We start from the raw sequence: 19,812 nt of genomic DNA, 5'->3' as shown, positions 1-19,812 counted from the left end.
TTCCAAAAGGACTTTCCGCGATGACAGAAATGTTCTGTGTCTGCACTGAAATGTCATAATGGGCACTTGAAATGTGGCTACTGCAATTGAGGAATTGAATTTTCAGTTTGATTTAATTTTAATTAAATTTAAATTGCCACCTGCAGCCACTGGGCATTTGAAACATGCCTAGCATGACCGAGAAATTAAATTTTTTATTTTACTGAATTTTAATTAATTTGATTTTAAACAGCCAAATGTGGCTAGTAGCTACTGTGCTAGACAGAACAGATCTTGAGCCTCAGTCTGGTATCAAGTTGAGAAAGTCCCTTTCCCCATATGAGGTCAAGTTTAGTTTCATGTGGGTCATCGACTTCCTTCCTAAATGAATTACAAGTTCACAGAAAACTGGCATGGATTGACTATAATAACAATGAAACCATGAAATCTTTCCTCTTATTTTCTGTCTGCCTTGTTCCCAGGTAACACTAAAGTTTTGGTCTGGCCTATGTCTGCAATTGGCGATATGGATGGACATATGTATAATGTATGTTAATGTGTGTACATACATATATAATACATATAGTGACATTTTGGGATCTGGGAACAATGGATTTCCCTGGGAAATAGTAATAAGGGAACAGAACACTGGAAGTATAGGCTTCTGAAATTCCTACATTTGATTCTGGATTTGTTTCTGTTTTCTACATTTGGTAGGTGTGGAGCAGGATCTGATTTATCTGATTTTACACTTTTTGATATATTTGAAAACTCAACAAATGGATGATTTTCTGAAAACGATGTTGTCAAAATTCATTTAAGAAGAAATATAAAACCTGAATAGACCATAACACATGGAAGAAAATAAAAATGTTATAAGAAATTACTTCTGGCTTTGCCTTGAGTTGGTTCACTTTCAAGGGTCAGCTTGTTTCAATGCTGCATATGCGTTGTTGCAGGGTATACGGACAGATGTCTATACTTTCTGTGTAATTTAAAATTATCTGGATACTCAAATCTGACAAAGACAGCATCCACAGACAAAACTGTGGTTCAATCTTAACTGTGAATTCAGATATAAAATCTAAGACAAAATAACAATGAAAAAACAATGAATATATATGTGTGTGTTTTGACTGATCACTTACTATGTGCCTGGCACTGTGCTAAGTGTTTTACATGGACAGTCAATCCTCACTAGTTGTAGATTCTGTTTGTGAACTCCTCTACTCATTGAAACTTATAACCCTAAAATAAATACGCACAGCACTTTCCCGCTCCTTTGCAGACACGTGGTGGGAAATTTGAGTCACCCAACACAGACATTCCCAGCTCAGACTGAACAGTGCAACACTCGCCTTCTTGTTTCAGTTTTCATAGTGTAAATAAGTATCCTTTTTGTGGTCTATGTAGTGACACTTTTTTTTGCATATTTTGTGCTTTTTGTTGGCGATTGCTTCTTTAAAATGGCTCCCAAGAATAGTGTTGAAGTGCTGCTGAGTGTTCCTATGAAGGCGGAGATCGGCCTTAGGGAGAAAATGTATGTGTTTCATAAGTTTCATTCAGGCATGAGTTATAGCATTGCTGGCTGTGAGTTCAATGTTAAAGAATCAACAATATATATTAAATGTTGTTGTCAGCTGCAGTCTAGTCAATTCCAACTCATGGCGACCCTGTGTGTGTAGAGTAGAACTGATCCATAGGGTTTTCAAGGCTGTGACCTTTCAGAAGCAGATTGCCAGGCCTGTCTTCTGAGGTGCCTCTGGGTATGTTCAAACTGCCAACCTTCTGGCTAATAGTTCAATGCTTAACTACTTGCGCCACCCAGGGAGATCATGTATTAGGTAAGACGTCTTTAATAGAAACACATAAAATAATGTTATGTACTGATCAGTTGATGAAAATGCTGTGACCAGAGGGTCACAGGAACTTAAGCCTGTATTTTACCTAGGGACAATGGCTCAGAATTCACTAATTTAGTGTTTGCAGTGACTTTACAGAACATGACTGCAAATAATGAGAATCAACTTTTTCTTTAGTACTATTACCATTGTCATTTTATAGATGATAAAACTAAGGTAAGAAAGGTTAAGTAACTTCCTCAAAGTTACATGGTTAGTAAGTGGAGAAGCTGGAAGTCAAATCCAGATCTGACTTCAGAATCCATGCTCTTAGCCATTATGCCATGGCAAAAAAATCAGATTAAACAAGATATTAAAGGAATAATTCACCACAACATTAAACAGTTTTTATCATATGAGAATAAAACTTGATTTGTATTAGGATATCTGTTAAAATATATTACCAATGTCAATTAAAGTCATCTATGTAACCATCTTTAAAAGTGCTATATTGGCATTTAATAAAATTGAATATCCATTCCTGATTTATGGAGGGAAAAGCAGTTACAAAGAAATTGAAAAATATTTTTTTAAATTGTCATTATTTAGGAAGAAGGTTTCATATGTTTCGGACATTCATGAAAATCAACTACGAAGCTATTAAAACTATAAGACAGAGAATGCATTTATGACCCTGCCGTCTTAGCCAGTTGTATTATAAGGTTAAGTGGGTTGTGGTCCATTTTTGTCCTTCAAATGTCTGAGGTTCCCAAGAGGTCTTCTATAGTGGTCATTTACAAAATTAACCAAAACCAATCCAGCCTGTTGAAGTCTGTGTATGGTTGCCATACCTACGAAGCACCTCAGGGTCAGAAAAAAAAAGAGGCTCTTTAAATTCAGGCAATGCAGGGCCTATCATTACTTCAAAAAAAGGGCAGTAGGGTCAGACTACACCAGGGCAATTTCCTGTGGCTTCCTGCCATATCCGATTATTCCTACTTGAGATCTGGATGCTAAGAACTCTGACAGATACTGGGGCTAGAGATAACAGGTAGCGTCCTGTCTCTCAGTTCTATATATAATGCATTCCACAAAACGTGTATGAAAGCTGAAAAAGAAACTTATGTAGTAAAAAGACAGGTTCTCTTCTATGAGAGCTAAAAAAAATTCCAGCAGTACAATTGCAAAATTTAAGTCATATAGAACAGTGTATTAAACAAAAATGTACTGATCTATGACTTGTCACAAAATGAACACCCATGTAAACTACCATCTAAGTCAGGAAACAGAACACTGTCAGCCCTCTGAAGTTCCCAACATGCCTCCTCCCAACCCCAAAGAAGGTAACCACTATCCTATTATTGTAATTGCCTTTTTTTTTTAAATAGTTTATTTTTTATTTAAGCATATAACCACTAAACCCTAAAGTTTAGCCTTCTTTTTGAACTTTGTATTAATAAGACTAAAACATGTATTTTGAAATTTTTCCAACTGGCTTCTTTTGTTCAGCATTGTGCTGTGAGATTCACCCATGTCCTGCTTAGCTATCTATGGTTTGTTCACTGTGATTATTCAACAGAATTCCACTGTATCAATATATCATACATTTTATACATTTTGTTGAATTGTTTCCAGTTTTTAGCTATTACAAATTCCACTGCTATGAATATTCTTGAAGCACATTTATCCAGCTTTGTGTTAAGTATATACAGAGTAGCATTGAGAGTAGACCTGCCAAACCACAGACAGTGCCTGCCTTGGTAGATAAACTACCAAACTATATTCCGAAGTAGTACCAATTCATATTCCTACAAGTTGTGTGGGTGGACTCCTGTTGCTCTACCTCTTTGCCACTACTTGGTATTGTCACTTTTTAAAATATCAACTTTGGTGAGTATGTAATATATATCACTTCGATGTCAATTTGCATTTCATTATTACTAATTACTCCAATACTTTTTTATGTTTATTGGTGTTTAGAACACTTCTGTGAAGTGCCTTTGTCTCACTTTCTATTGAGTTATTGCTTTTTTAATTTATTTGTAGGAATTCTTCATATATAGTGGATATATTTTTAATTGGCTGATTTTCAGAAGTAGATTGCCAGGCCTTTCTTCCTAGTCCTTCTTAGTCTGCAAGTGCCATTGAAACTTGTTCAGCATCACATCAACACACAAACCTCCACTGACTAATGGGCAGTGCCTGTGCCAATATCAAAATCTTAATTACTGTATCTTTAAAACAGTCTTAATTTCCCGTACAGCGAGAATGCGCACCTTGTTCTACTTCCTCAAAGGTGTCTTGGCTATTATTGGTCCTTTGCATTTCCATATAAATTTTACCATCAACTCGTCAAATTCCACACACACAAACATAATGAGTTTTCAATTGAAATTGCTTTGAATCTATAATCAGTTTGGAGACAACTGAAATCATTATAATATTACATTTTAAAACCATGAACATGGTATATACCTCCTTTTATGTTTTATAGTTTGTTTGCACAGAGGTTCCATAAATATGAGTAAGTTTTTATTCCTAGGTATTTGATATTTTTGTTGTTACTTTAAATGAATTTTCATTTTTTGTTCATTAATATAGACATACAGTAACTTTTTGCATATTGACCTTGAATTCAGTAACCTTGCTGAATTTACTTAGTAATCCTAATAGTTCCTCTAGATTCTTCTGGATTTTTAGTATACAATCATATCACATCTGTGAATAACAAAAGTTTTGTTTGTTCCTTTCTAATTCTTATCTCTTTCATTTTTTATTCTTCCTTACATGCTGTCTAACCCCCCACTACAATGTTAAATAGAAGTTTTAACAGTGGGGCACCATTATATTATTCCTGAGCTCAAAAAGATGGTTTTCAAAAATTTCTTCAGTAAGATTACATGTTTGCTGTATTTGTTTTGAAGATACCCTTTATCAGAGTAAGGAAACCCCCTTCTATTCCTAGCTTACTAAGAGTTTTGCTCATGCATGGATGCTGAATTTTATCTAATGCTTTTTATTCACCTATGGGGATGACTTCTTTTTTTCTGTTAATCTGTAAATTGTCACTGATTGATTTTTAAAAGCATTACAACTTTTAATTTCTTTATAGGACTATATGGCTTTCTATTTCTTCTTGGGTCAGAATTTTCTAAGAATTTGTCCATTTCCTTTAAAATTTTAAATACACTGGCATAAAATTTTTCATAACACTCTCTTATGTTTCATGGCCCAGGACACGCTATTCAGCATCATTTCATTAAGGTGTCCTAAACTTCTGCATGACAGTGAGGTGCTTGAGGATGCAATGTCCTTTTACCAACGCCACTGGATTCGGATCCTTTGGGCTTCCAAAAAACACTTAATATGTCAAATACATACAACACCACCCTGTCCGGTTTCCTAAGTGTCTGTCCACTATCCCTTTCCGCTCTTGGTCTAGCTGACTTCTCTAAAGACTGCCCATATAAAACCAAAATCAAACCAAACCCAGTGCTGTCCAGTCGATTCCGACTCATAGCGACCCTATAGGTGAATAGAAAGATTCATCCCTACTTGGGCTCCAGGTTACTCTCTGAGTTTTGACAGAGAACTCTGAACTTCAGGTTATTTTTCCATTGTACTTGGCCATAATACAAAGGAAATTTTCTGTTTGTTTGTTTGTTTTTGGGGGAGGGATGTAGCAGGAAGGAGTTAAAATTACTTTTAGAAATTGGAATCTTTAGGAAAAATAAACCAAAAAACCAAACCCAGTGCCATCGAGTCGATTTTGACTCATAGCGACCCTATACGACAGAGTAGAACTGCCCCATAGAGTTTCCAAAGAGTGCCTGGCAGATTTGAACTGCCGACCCTTTGGTTAGCAGCCGTAGCACTTAACCACTATGCCACCAGGGTTTTAGGAAAAACAGTTCATAAACAATTCAGAATTTTCAAAAAATCTTATTAAAGCATATATTCTTTTAAAAATTAATTTTAGATATTATGATATGAATATTTTCTAGAAAGGTTTACAAACAGTGGTTTCCTGAATGAAATGATTTATTAAAAATATTTTAATGCCACGTTTAGAGTAAATTTCTAGGAAACTAATACTTTTTATAATAAGGTATAGTTACCTTTTTTTTTCCTCCTGAGGACAGAAAGTATTCACAATGAAATAAAAATGAAAAAAGGACTCAACAAAAATACAGATCTATAACTCAAAATCAGTATTAGGTTAGGGGGAATATTACTCAAAATATAATTCTAAGTACCAAAAAGCATGATTTTTAAAGAGGAGTTAATATCCTGCGAAATGGATGATTATTTAACATAGATTTTAATTTGGTAGCAAGGAGAGTGAAAAGGGAGAAAATAATTTAGTTCAAAAACACCAACAAAAATAATATCCCCCCAGTTTCTTTAAAACTCTTGAGAATTAAGTTATTTTAAAATGAACCATGTCTTCAGATTTACCTGATTAGCATTATTCTCTAACATTAGAACCTTCAGAAATTCTATGAAAATGGTGACAAAAGTCAAAGAGATGGAAGAGCTAACCTTCCAATTTCGTATTAATTATACTTAAAGCTATAAAAAGAATTTAAAGAAGGAATAAACCACAGCACCATTTGAAATTAAAGAACATAAATCAGAACATTCCCCAACTGGCAGGAGTTTCTACAAAATTCCACATGGGTGGGGCTGCAGTAGCAGCTAATGGTACTCTATTAGCAGTAGTATCAGTAGTTGTACTACTACTAAAATCAGTTGCCGCTGAATCGACTGTGACTCATGGTGACCACATGTGTGTAAGAATAGAACTGTGCTCTATAGATTATCAATCACTGATTTTTTTGCAAGGAGATTGCCAGGCCTTTCTTCCAAGGCACCTCTGGGTGGACTAAAACCCTCAACCTTGTGGTCAGCCGCTGAGTGCGTTAGCTGTACCACCCAGGGACTCCACCACCACTACTACTATTATCAATTTTACCAGGTTGTTGTAAGGATTAAATGGGACAATAAATATTGTTTAGCACCATGACTGGCCTCTTATATTTAGTACGTAATTATGGTGATTATTCATAATTATTATTTTCACTGAGATTATCATTATCATAGTTGTAGAAATTTTAAAACTAAAAGAGGGCCATTACAGGGCGATTCATCAAAGAAGAAAAACAATTGGCCAATAAGCACATGAAGAAAAAAAATCTATAACACAAGTAAGCACAGGAGGAGCCCTGGTGGTGCAATGGTTAAGCACTTGGCTGTTAACTGAAAGGTCGGTGGTTTGAAACCACCAGTGGCTCCACAGGAGAAAAGACCTGGTGATCTGGTCTCATAAAGATTACAGCCTAGGAAACCCTATGAGGCAGTTCTAGTCTGTCAGAGAGGGTCACTATGAGTTGGAATTGACTTGATGGCACACAACAACAGCAAGTGACCACAGAGGAGAAAGGCTGACAGTTCGAACCCATCCAGAGGCGCCTCGGAAGACAGGCCTGGAGATCTGCTTCTGAAAGGTCACGGCCTTGAAAACCCTATGTAGCAGCTCTACTCTGCACACATGGAGTTACCATGAGTCAGCAAGTAACAACAACAGAGAGCAAGCACAGAAATGTAAATTAACCCAACCCACTGCCGTCCAGTCAATTCAGATTCATAGCGACCCTTTAGGACAGAGTAGAACTGTCCCATAGAGTTTCCAAGGAGCGCCTGCTGGATTTGAACTGGTGATCTTTTGGTTAGCAGGTGTAGCATTTAACCACTGCGCCACCAGTGTTTCCAAATTAACATTGAATACCTTTTATCTGCCCTCCAGATTGACAAAATGGGCTTGGGAAAAGTGGCACATTCAAAGACTTAACTGCCAGCTATAGTGTAAACTGGACTGGTCTTCAGGATAACATGTATCATACGTCTTAAAACCATGCAAACCCTTTAAGCCAGCAATAGTATTTCTAGAAGTTTACCTTCACCAAATTATCAGAGCTGGGTATACAGATATCTAATAGAACAAGCCGGGGATGTATAAGCTCAAATGTAAAGGTGGCTACTTCCGCATGATGACTGAGTGATTATTTTTATTGTTCTGTATTCTTAATTGCTGCAATAAATGTACATTACCTTTGGAATAAAGGGAAAAATGTTATTTACAAAAAGTGATTTGGGACACTCATTTTATGACACATCTTACCTTTACAGAGAAACAAAGATTTTCAGGTTTACATTGTAGAGGAACATCTCAATAAGGAAAGAAGTCCCACTTAATCACTCTAAATTCATAAAATACGATTGTTTTGTTGCCCTGACATGCTGTATGTCTTTGTGTATGTGCTTCAAGTAAGATGCATGTGTATGTAAAAATAGTCAAGTGTAGGAACTGAGTGCCATTTGTCAGTTATCAGAATTAAATCTACGATCCAAAAACAGTTCATGTTTGAGTTGAGGGCATATCATGCTGCTCCCAAAATTAACCAGTCTCATTTATACTGGTTAAAGACCCTCTGAAACATCCCCCCTGGTTCTGGAGCTATCATTTTCCCATCTCTTTCATTATCATCTAACCTTTCTCTTAAGTCATCCAAGCATCTTTGAAGGTGGACTTCCCCTGCTGTGACTAAAACGTGCTCTCCTGTTTCCTGAATTAAAATCTGGACGCAGGGATCAGCCTGGTTTAACAGCTTCATTCCTTTGACAAGATGAGGCATTTCACCTAGTGAGACAACGAAATACTGATTAAATACGGTAAATTCCATCTAAAGACAATGTCTACAGCTACCTAAGGGAAAAGTACAATGAGATAAACTCTTAAAATGATGGTTTACTTTTCGTCCACAAAATGCAGACATGTGAAGAAAACCGTCTTCTCATAATTTTTCATACAGATAACTAACATTATGAGACATTCACACCTTAACCTCAAGACTCCCAAAGCTGATCTGTATCACCTCTTCAGACGTAAACTTTCATGGTTGTGCCCAGAGATTCACCTAAATCGTATTACAAATGTACACACGTGCATACCTAGAAACGCAACAGAGATCTTCTTCAAACAGTCTAAGTATAAGCAAAAGAAGCATTTAATATGATATTCGACGAAAAGGAATGGTATCAGAGCCTCGTGTCTGAAATTACCGTTTGTAAAACTACTTGTCAGAATTGTGGGTTTTAGAATAAAGCTGCCCTTTAACACACTAACTAGCCACTTCCCCAGTGAACTACAGGTGCCTTCCGCACTGCATTCTGCATGTGCTTTTGGTACATAATTGCTTTTTCTTTACAGTTCAGAGGAGTTGAGGGCAAGGACAGGGATTCTACTCAACATCTTGGGTTTAGCTGCTCTTTCACCCCATTCCACATCCTCAGTTGCTACTGTTGACTCAAGACAGGCCAGAGGAAGTCTCCAGTTACTGCTCTATCAGAGGATTTTACGCAGTCTTGTTTCACTCCTATATTGAAGGAAGGACTCAGTCATTCCTCCAGTGCTTGCTTTTCAACCTGCCGAACAATCAAAATCACAGGAGTCTCTGCAGTACAGTGGTCTTCAACATGGGTTACGAAAGTGGATTGGGGTACTGGAAAAAATGTTAAAACTCCCATACTTCCTGATTTTTTAGACAAATAAGGCTTTTCCAATAACTAACACTTCAGAGTCCTTACAATGTGCCAGATAAGCACTTCCCATGTATAAACTCACTAACCTATTAACTATGAGGTGGGTATGAGTGTTGTTCTCATTTCACAGATGAAAAAACAGTACGTACAGAGAAGATAAGGACTGGTGCTGAAGGTCGGAGCCCCTAAGTGGTAGAGCCCGGCTCTGAAGCCAGGTAGCTAGCCCCAGGGTCCACGCTCTCTCTGTAGATGGATGGCAGCACCCTCACACGTCAGGTGGTCATGAGGCACTAGGGGATGCATGGACAGGGTCGGGGATTCCACTATACACAGGGATTAAAACAGCCATCCTCATTTGTTAGTTCACTTTCAGCACAGTCTAGTTTTCCTTTGCTAGTTAAGTGGATTTACAGATATTATCTACTGTTAAATAACTTAACCTTCACAGAATATGAAATATGGCTTAAAAGGATCCCTGCAAAGAGACCACAGATTGAAGATGATATTAATAACACAAGCATAAGGGAACAGTTAAAACAAAAAAACACGGAAAAGCTTTTTGTCAGTTTTTCATCAGCCAAATGACAATGTAAAAACAATGGCTGTCATCAGTATGGGAACCCGGCAGATACTGGGAAAAAAAAAAAAAAAAACCCCACACACACACTTAAATCTATTTCTTCAAGTAAAAGGGACAGCTTAACAATCACCAACAAAGAAACTGATTTCCAAAAGAAGTTTGGAACATGGAAACATCTTGAAAATACATGTTTGAAAATGTTTCCATTGATAGCCATTATGTTGCCAAAAACGACATAAACACCTCATCTATAAAACCTTTTAAAATTTGGAAGCTGGCTTTCCTAAACTCGTTTTAAAACCTTCCAAATGAATAGTCTGTTATAGATTTAAAAACCAATACCTTCTAAAAGCAAAAAAAAAAAAACAAAAAAAAACCCAGATGCTGTCAAGTTGATTCCAACTTATGGCGACCCCACGTGCTGAAGAACAGAACTGTGCCCCACAGGATTTTCAAAGACAAGACCTTTCAGAAACTTCACCAGGCCTTTCTTCCAAGTGCCTCTGGGTGGGTTTGAACTGCCAACACTTCTGTTAGTAGTTAACTGTACCACCCAGGGACACTTTCCAAGTAGTGCAAAAAAAAATCTGACTGACATCAGGAAAAATAGATATTTATTTGCATTTCATCAAAGCCTTTGTATAACTAGTAAATGGGATTCTAAAATGGACAACATGATTTAGTAAAGACAGTCAAAGATGCACTGCTTCCACCTGGATTATGAGACATGTAAAGCGCCTTTTCTAGTGATGACAGTCATTAAATTCAAGTGTTGGAATAAATGGAAGTTAGAAGCCAACCTTTGAATAGCTATATCACAAAGTGTTAGGCAAGATTTTCAAAATTCATCCTCACCTCCTAATATTCATATTCCTGCGCAGTTTCCTCCCACAGTGAATCTGGCTTGTCTGTGTGTCTAATAAAATCTGCAGAAGTGGCAGTGTGTGCTTTCCAAGGCTAAATCACAAAGGCACTGTAGCTTCTGCCTTGGTGTCTTGGGCTGCCTGCTGAGGCCAGCGACCTCAGCAATGCTATGCAGCAGGACACTCAAGCAGCCATGTGGGAAGACCCACAGAGAGGCACGGAGGTCCCCAGCCAGCACCAACTTGTGAATAAACCATGTGAATGAACCACCCTGAGAATCCTGTAAGCCTTCAGATGACTACAGCCCCTGCTGACATATGACTGCAACTGCATGAAACCCCAAGCTGAACTCTTCCCAAATTCCTGACCAAAGGAACTGTGAAAGAAAATAACTATTGTTTGCAGCCCTGAGTTTTCCAGTCATTTGTTATGCAGCAGTAGATAACTAAATATAGTTATAAACCATGATCATAAATAAATGAATATATATTTGTGTATATACATGTGTGTTTCTCTACCAAATGCAAGTAAAATTTTTAAAATCATTATTTCATTTTGTCTCAATTTTTTAAATAATTTCTACTTTTGTTTAAGTTTCATCATGCACATGAAACATTAGCACAAAAGTTCACATATATGTATATAAACATAGAGTTGTTATTGTGTGCTGTAGAATGGATTCTGCCTCACAGTGAATTTATATGACAGAGCAGAACTGCCCCACGGGGTTTCCAGTGCTGTGGTCGTCACAGAAGCAGACTGCCGCATCCTTCTCCCCCAGAGTGGCTGGTGGGTTCGAACTGCTGACCTTTCAGTTAGCAGCTGAATGCTTAACCACTACACCACCAGGGCTCCTTAAACATAGATATATTGGGTGAAAAAAAAAAAAAAACTGATACAGATAAAGGATGAAAGAAGTCAGGAAACCAGTGAGATGACACTGTCTCTGCCATTAAAGAGGCTACAGTCTCCCTGGAGAGCAAAGCTACCTAACATGCCATGCTCCAGGGACGGAGACTAGGTTTCCTTTGAAGAGGTGGTCTGTGCAGCCTTGTGGCTGAAAGATTACTTCTATGATACAGAAGCACATTAAACAGAAATATATTACTTCTTGTACATAAAACACAGAATTTACTGCTGACACAAATCATGATGGATCAAGTGCTAAGTGCATGCATTTAAACGTATAACCTACATCACACTGCTTTTAAGAACAAGGTCATCTTACTTGGGTGTTTCGGTTCCACGGCAACCCTCACAATAGGGGTGGCTTCAAAGTTGAGTGGTATAAATGGCGGGCAGGATGGCAAACTACACAGCGTTGCAGATTTCAGCACAAAGTCTTGCAGGCCTCCTATTCCTGCAGAGGGAAAGATCCATGGGGTCAATGAAGAATGAATACATCCTGAATTTACCTTAGAAAAATAAAAGCATCAATCTGTCACAGGGCCAAACACTTCCAAAATACTGCAAGAAATGAGGCAGGCCTGCGTTGTGTTTTTTTACCAACTGGATGCTGTTTAATTGCTGTTAAAAATACAGAAATTCTGCTCGTTTTGTTTTCCAAATCCACAAATCCTGATATATCAGCTTGGGCTAACACATACCTATTCTGACCACAGAACTGATTGTTTCCAGGCACATTTGTCTGAAAACACTGATTATTTCTAATTATAACTCTTAGGTTTTTAAAAATATATTAATTTGATGAAAATGAGTCTCTACTGAAATAATCTCTTTTGCCAAATCTACTTGCATATTTAAAAAAACCAACAACCAACCCGTTGCCATCAAGTCAATTCTGACTCATAGCGACCCTATAGGACAGAGCAGAACTGCCCTGTAGGGCTTCCAAGGAGCAGCTGGTGGATTTGAACTGCTGACCTTTTGGTTAGCAGCCGTAAGTCTTAACCACTGCACCACCATGGCTCCTACGTGCATATAGGTAAAGGGAATTTAGAGGCCTAACATTTGATGTTACTACGGAGTACCTGACCATAATGGACTCTCATCTGTACCAAATTTAAAAGAGAATCTCATTTCCCACCCCTCCCCCACCTTCAGGCACCAGGCAGGTTGTTAAGCCTGAGATTCTGAAGGGTGCATATTTGGGTTTGAGAAGATGGGTATAGACAGAATGCCCTAGCCCAGAGGGATGAAGGAGCACACTGAACCCTACATCCGGAGTATGGATACACAACATTCTACAGCAAGTTAAGAAACATGGGCAAAGACATTTATGCTTCTGGATCAAGGTAAAGGAAGGAGGAGGCCTGAGGGGAGAGCCTACCCACTTTATGGGAAGGTAACAAAGGAGAAGGGGCAGGAATACATGAACAACATTACGCTTCTGAACCTTGGGCTTAGAAAGCCGGGAAACAACTTTGCTCTCTTTAGTTGACCAACTGATGTAAAGGTACAGGTTGATGGAATGCTACAAAATCCAACACCCAGCCTGGTGAAAGGAAACTGAAGCAGAGGCTTGACTCACAAGCTTGGAAGGTGGTTTACAGGTTTCTTTTAGTTCGACTGCACAGAGTGGAACCCTCTCCCCCAACATTCCCGTTTGAATGCATCCAGAATTCACTACTCCTCTATAAAGGACAGCTCCAGCTATAAGGAAATATTTCATACATTATGCTAAAAACCTGTCTTCCTCCCATTTCCACACAGCGTCTTAATTAAGTTTTCCAAAAATTCACAGAAAATGTACTTCTTACACTTTTATCAACTGCTCTTTGATTTTTTAATTTTATTTTATTGTGGTAAAAAAATGTATATATACATATGTATGTCTAAGAAGAAACAGCTGAGAACATCCATTAATAATTGGAACGTGGAACGTACAAAGCATGAATCTAGGAAAACTGGAAGTTGTCAAAAATGAAATAGGATACATAAACATTGATATTCTAGGCATTAGTGAGCTGAAATGGACTGGTATTGGCCATTTTGAATCAGACGATCATGTGGTCTACTATGCTGGGAATGACAACTTGAAGAGGAATGGTGTTGCATTCATCACCAAAAGGAACATTTCAAGATCGATCCTGAAGTACAACAATGTCAGTGACAGGATAATATCCATATAACTACAAGGAAGACCAGTTAATACAACTATTATTCAAATTTATTCACCAACCACTAAAGCCAAAGATGAAGAAACTGCATATTTTTACCAACTTCTGAAGTCTGAAACTGATCAAACATGCAATCAGGATGCATTGATAATTACTTAAGATTGGAATGGAAAAGTTGGAAACAAAGAAGACAGATCGGTAGTTGGAAAATATGGACTTGGTGACAGAAACGATGCCGGAGATCACATGATAGAATTCTGTAAGACCAACGGCTTCTTCATTGCAAACACCTTTTTCACCAATATAAACAAACTGCAACTATACATGCGGACCTTGCCAGATGGAATACACAGGAATAAAATCGACTATATCTGTGGGAAGAGACAATGGAAAAGCTCAATATCACCAATCAGAACAAGGCCAGGGGCCGACTGCAGAACACACCAGCAACTGCTCACACGCAAGTTAAAGTTAAAACTGAGGAAAATTAGAACAAGTCAACAAGAGCCAATGTATGACACTGAGTATATCCCACCTGAGTTTAGAGACCATCTCAACAGATTTGACGTGCTGAACACTGATGATCGAATGCCAGACAAGTTGTGGAATGACATCAAGGACATCATACGTCAAGAAAGCAAGAGGTCATTAGTAAGACAGGAAAGAAAAGACCAAAGGGATGTCAGAAGAGACTCTGAAACTTGCTCTTGAACGTCAAGTAACTAAAGTGAAAGGAAATGATAAAGTCAAAGAGTTGAACAGAAGATTTCAAAGGGTGGCTCTAGAAGACAAAGTAAAGTATTATAATGACATGTGCAAAGACCTGGAGATGCAAAACCAAGAGGGAAGAACATGCTCGGCATTCTCAAGCTGAAAGGACAGAAGAAAAAATTCAAGCCTCAAGTTGCAATATTGAAGGATTCTATGGAATCGACGTAGTGTGAGTATGGGGAAAATATTAAACAGTTCAGGAAGAATAAAAAGAAGATGGAAGGAATATAGACAGTCACTATACCCAAAAGAAATGGTTGATGTTCAACCATTTCAGGAGGTACCATATGAGCAGGAACCAATGGTATTGAAGGAAGAAGTCCAAGCTGCACTGAAGATACTGGCAAAAGACAAGGTTCCAGGAATTGAAGGAATACCAATTGAGATGTTTCAACAAACCAATGCAGCACTGGAAGTACTCACTAGTCTATGCCAAGAAATTTGGAAGACAGCTTACCTGGCCAACCAACTGGAAGAGATCTATACTTATGCCTATTCCTAAGACATGTGATCCCACCAAATGCAGAAATTTTCAAACAATATCATTAATATCACATGCAAGTAAAATTTTGCTGAAGATCATTCAAAAGTGACTGGTGCCATCGACAGGGAGCTGCCAGAAAATCAGTCTGGATTCAGAAGATGCAGAACCAGGGATATCATTGCTGACGTCGGATGGATCCTGGCTGAGAGCAGAGACTACCAGAAAGATGCTTACCTGGGTTCCATTGACTATGTAAAGGCATTCGACTGTGTGGATCATAACAAATTATGGATAACATTGCAAAGAACGAGAATTCCAGAATACTTAATTGTGCTCATGAGAAACCTGTACATAGACCAAGTTGTTTGAACTGAACAAGGGGATACTGCCCGGTTTAAAGTCAAGAAAGGTGTGTGTCAGGGTTGTATCCTTTCACCATACTTATTCAATCTGTATGCTGAGCCAGATAATCTGGACTACAAGAAGAATGAGGCATCAGGATTGGAGGAAGACTCATTAACAACCTGCATTATGAAGATGACACAACCTTGCTTGCTGAAAGGTGAAGAGCACATGAAGTACTTACTGATAAAGATCAAAGACCACAGCCTTCAGCATGGATTACACCTCAACATAAAGAAAACAAAAGTCCTCACAACTGGACCAATAAGCAACATCACTATAAATGGTGAAAAGACACGTTGTCAAGGATTTCATTTTACTTGGATCCAAAATGAACACCCATGGAAGCAGCAGTCAAGAAATCAAAAGACGCATTGCATTGGGCAAATCTGCTTCAAAAGGCCTCTTTAAGTGTTAAAAAGTAAAGATGTCACCTTGAAGACCAAGGTGCACCTGACCCAAGCTATGGTGTTTTCAATAGCCTGCTATGCATGTGAAAGCTGGACAATGAATAAAGAAGACCTAAGAAGAATTGATGCCTTTGAATTGTGGTGTTGGAGAAGAATACTGAATTATACCATGGACTGTCAAAACGACAAACTAATCTGTCTTGAAGAAATACAACCAGAATGCTCCTTAGAAGCAAGGATGGTGAGGCTTCATCTCACATACTTTGGACATGTTGTCAGGAAGGATCAGTCCCTGGAGCAGGACATCATGCTTGGTAAAGTAGACGGTCAACAAAAAAGAGGAAGACCCTCAATGCGATGGATTGACACAGTGGCTGCAACAGTGGCCTTAAGCATAGCAACGATTGTGATGATGGTGCACGACTGGGTAGTATTTCATTCTGTTATAAGTAGGGTCACTATGAGTTGGAACCAACTCAATGGCGCCTAACAACAATGTATGCATATATATATATATATAAAATAAAATTTATCATTTTAATCAGTTTAAGTATATAATTCCGTGGTATTTATATTCAGAATGTTGTGCAAACACCATGACCATTTACTTCTAAAACTTTTCATCACCCCAAACAGGAACTCTGTACTCATTAAGCAGTAACTTTCCATTCCCTGCTGTCCCCAGGCCCTGGTAACCATTTTCTGTCTCTACAGATTTGCTTATTCTGGATATTTCATATAAACAGAATTATACAATATTTGCTGTTTTGTCACTGGCTTATTTACTCAGCATGTTTTCAAGGTTTATCCATGTTGCAGCGTATGTTAGAATTTCATTCCCTTTCATGGCTGAATAATATTTCATTGTATGTGTATACCATATTTTGTTTATCCATTCATCTGCTGATGGACACTTTGGATGTTTCCCCATTTTGGCTATAGTAAATACCATATTTTTATGCAAATAACATCATAAGTTCTAAGTTTTTTTTGCTAACCTCCCTCCCCACCCCAGGTATTTTCATAAGTATGCTATGCTAATTATTTTCATAGCAACATGTAAAAAAAAAAATCAGCACAGCACACTTAGGAAAATACCTTGCTGTGGGAGGGCTCGATTGGCAAAAAATGTAGGTGTATGTATTATTTGAGTAAAAATATGGTAAAAATACTGCAATCAATATTGGAGTACAAGTATCTGTCTGAGTCCCTGTTTTCAATTCTCTGGGGTACACACCTCGGAGTGGAATTGCTGGGGCATATATGGTAGTTCTATGTTCAATTTTTTAAAGAACTGCCAAACTGTTTTCCACAGTGGCTGCGCCATTTTACATACCCGCCAGCAGTACATGTGGGCTCCAATTTCTCCACATCCTCACCAAAATGTTATTTTCTGATTTTTTGATAAAAGCCATCCTAGTGGGTACGAAGGTTTTTGGTGGGTTTAGTGGGTATGAAGTGGTATCTCATTGTGGTTTTGATCTGCAATTTCGCTAATGCCTAGTGATACTTGGCATCTTTTTATTCGCTTACAGGCCATTTGTAGATCTTCAAAAAAAATGTCTATCAAAGTCCTCTGCCCATTTTTCAATTGGGTTGTTTGCCTTTTTATTTATTTATTTATTTTTGAGTTGTAGTTCTTCACATATTCTGGATACTAAGCCCTTATCAGTATGATTTCCAAATATTTTCTTCCATTCTGTAAGTTGTCTTTTTACTTTCTTGATGTCTTTAGAAGCATGAAAGTTTTTATTTTTTATCGTGTGTTAGATTAAGGATTACAGAACTAGCTTCTCATTAAACAATTAGTACACATATTGTTTTGTGACATTGATTATCAGCCCTATGACATGTCAACACTCTCCCTTCTCAACCTTGGGTTCCCTATTACCAGCTTTCCTTTCCCCTCCTGCCTTATAGTCCTTGCCCCTGGGCTGGTGTGCCCCTTTAGTCATGTTTTGTTTTACGTGCCTAGTCTTTGGCTGAAGGGTGAACCTCAGGAGTGACCTCACTACTGAGCTGAAAGGGTATCTGGGGGGCATACTCTCAGGGTTTCTCCAGTCTCTGTCAGGCCAGTAAGTCTGGTCTTTTTCTGCGAGTTAGAATTTTGTTCTATATTTTTCTCCAGCTTTGTCCAGGGCCCTCTATTGTGATCCCTGTCAGAGCAGTCAGTGGCAGTAGCTGGGCACCATCCAGTTGTGCTGAAAGCACAAAAGTTTCAACTTTTGATGAAGTCTGATTTATCTTTTGTTGCTCATGTTTTTGGAGTCATACTAAGAATTCACTGCCAAATACAAGGTCTTGAAAATGGACCCCCATGTTTTCTTCTAGGAGTTGAATGGTTTTACCTCATAGCTAAGTTTTGGATCCATTTATGGTTAATTTCTATATATGGTGAAAAGTAGGGTCCAACTTCATTGTTTTGCATGTAGAAATTCAGTTTCCCAAGCACCATTTGTTGAAGAGGCTATTGCCAGTTGGATTTTGAAGATATTTTTTCAGGTCCTTGTAACGGTTTTCTGCAACACACTAAACATCATTAGCTCCTTTAACTGTCTAGCTCACAACAAGTTTCCCAGGCCTTTTGTGTGCATGGGATCCTCTTCAGACTAAAACTTCCAGGGTGCTAGATTCCCCCCTGAATCTCCAGCCAACTGTATTTGGTCAAGGTCTCAATTTTTTATTACTGTACCTCTTGGTCCAGCACCCAGAGATCTATACCTGGCCAAGGCTCCTTGTTCATGTCCCCCACTGATACCATGATGTGAAAGAGCCAACATGTTTTCATGTTCGCTCAGTTTCCACCAAGTCTACCTCTAACCTAAAAATAACATCCCCCTTGAGGCCAGGGGTTTAGGAAAACCCCACAGTAAATATTCCCTTTCAAGCCTCATCTATCCTGTTTCTGACCTCTGATCTGCATGCATTTCCTTCCTGCACACAGAGCACATGGTTTCAGTAAAAAGAGAAATGCTGGTGTTTCCTCTGTGCTACCAGGGACACAGGCTGCAAGTAGTCCGTATCTTTGAACTTTGAGTTTACATTTTGCTATTTGAATTACCAAATCTATTCTTGCTCTTTAGACATGTCCAGACTTGTTAACATAATTATAATTCACCCAACAAACATAAAGTCAACACCACAGTATTCCTAGTCGAGATTAAGAATTTAAGAAAAAAAAAAAATGCTCTAAAATGTAGTAAAAAAATTCACTATTTGTACTATATATTACCCTTTATTTTTCAATATAACTTTAAAATCTAGGAAAGGAATCATTAAGGTTATCTGGGTAAACCACAATAAAACGATTTAAAAATCACTTTTGAGAGTTCCTTGGCATATTATGAGATAATAATTAGGTATACAATTTGGTGTTTATACAAAAGGCTTAAAACAACCTTTTTGTTTTAATAATGCCATTGAATACAATTTTGAAAAAAAGAGCTGTATACCCATAATCACACAATTCTAATATTGTCACTATTTTCATTATTGTATATTTCTTTTTATTTTTTTCCCTCTGGTACACATAATTTACAGTTACAATGTCCATACTTTTTTTTTTTTTTTGCCATTCTTTACTTTTTTTTTAATTAAATATTTTGTGTTTTTGGTGAAAGCTTATACAGAAAATTAGGTTCCCATTTAAAAACTCCTAAACATCTTATTCAGTGACACTGGTTACATTTTTTACATTGTGTCAATATTCTCATTATTTCTATTCTAGTTTTTCTGTTTCCATTAATCTAGCTTCCCAGTCCCCCCTGACCTTCTCATCTTTGCTTTAGGGTAAATATTA

General features: G+C 37.8%; 1 protein-coding gene across 3 annotated transcripts in view; it reads right to left on the bottom strand.

Annotated features, from left to right (window-relative positions):
- EFL1 (elongation factor like GTPase 1) overlaps window positions 1-19,812 on the bottom strand; it is a 153,158-nt gene that overhangs the window by 23,550 nt on the left and 109,796 nt on the right. For all 3 annotated transcript variants that reach the window (XR_010317385.1, XM_064267197.1, XM_064267198.1), the window contains exons 16-17: window positions 12,095-12,226; window positions 8,373-8,520 (exon numbers count right to left, since the gene is read on the bottom strand). Coding sequence is in view for 2 of the 3 variants with exons in the window: in XM_064267197.1 (XP_064123267.1) it covers window positions 8,373-8,520; window positions 12,095-12,226 (280 nt within the window). In the remaining variant the exon portion in view is untranslated. The remainder of the gene's footprint in view (window positions 1-8,372; window positions 8,521-12,094; window positions 12,227-19,812) is intronic.

This window comes from Loxodonta africana, chromosome 13 (assembly GCF_030014295.1).
Source record: "Loxodonta africana isolate mLoxAfr1 chromosome 13, mLoxAfr1.hap2, whole genome shotgun sequence".
Classification (NCBI taxonomy): Eukaryota; Metazoa; Chordata; class Mammalia; order Proboscidea; family Elephantidae; genus Loxodonta; species Loxodonta africana.
The sequence above is the reverse complement of the archived record's forward strand: the minus strand, read 5'-3'. Positions and strand labels throughout refer to the sequence as shown.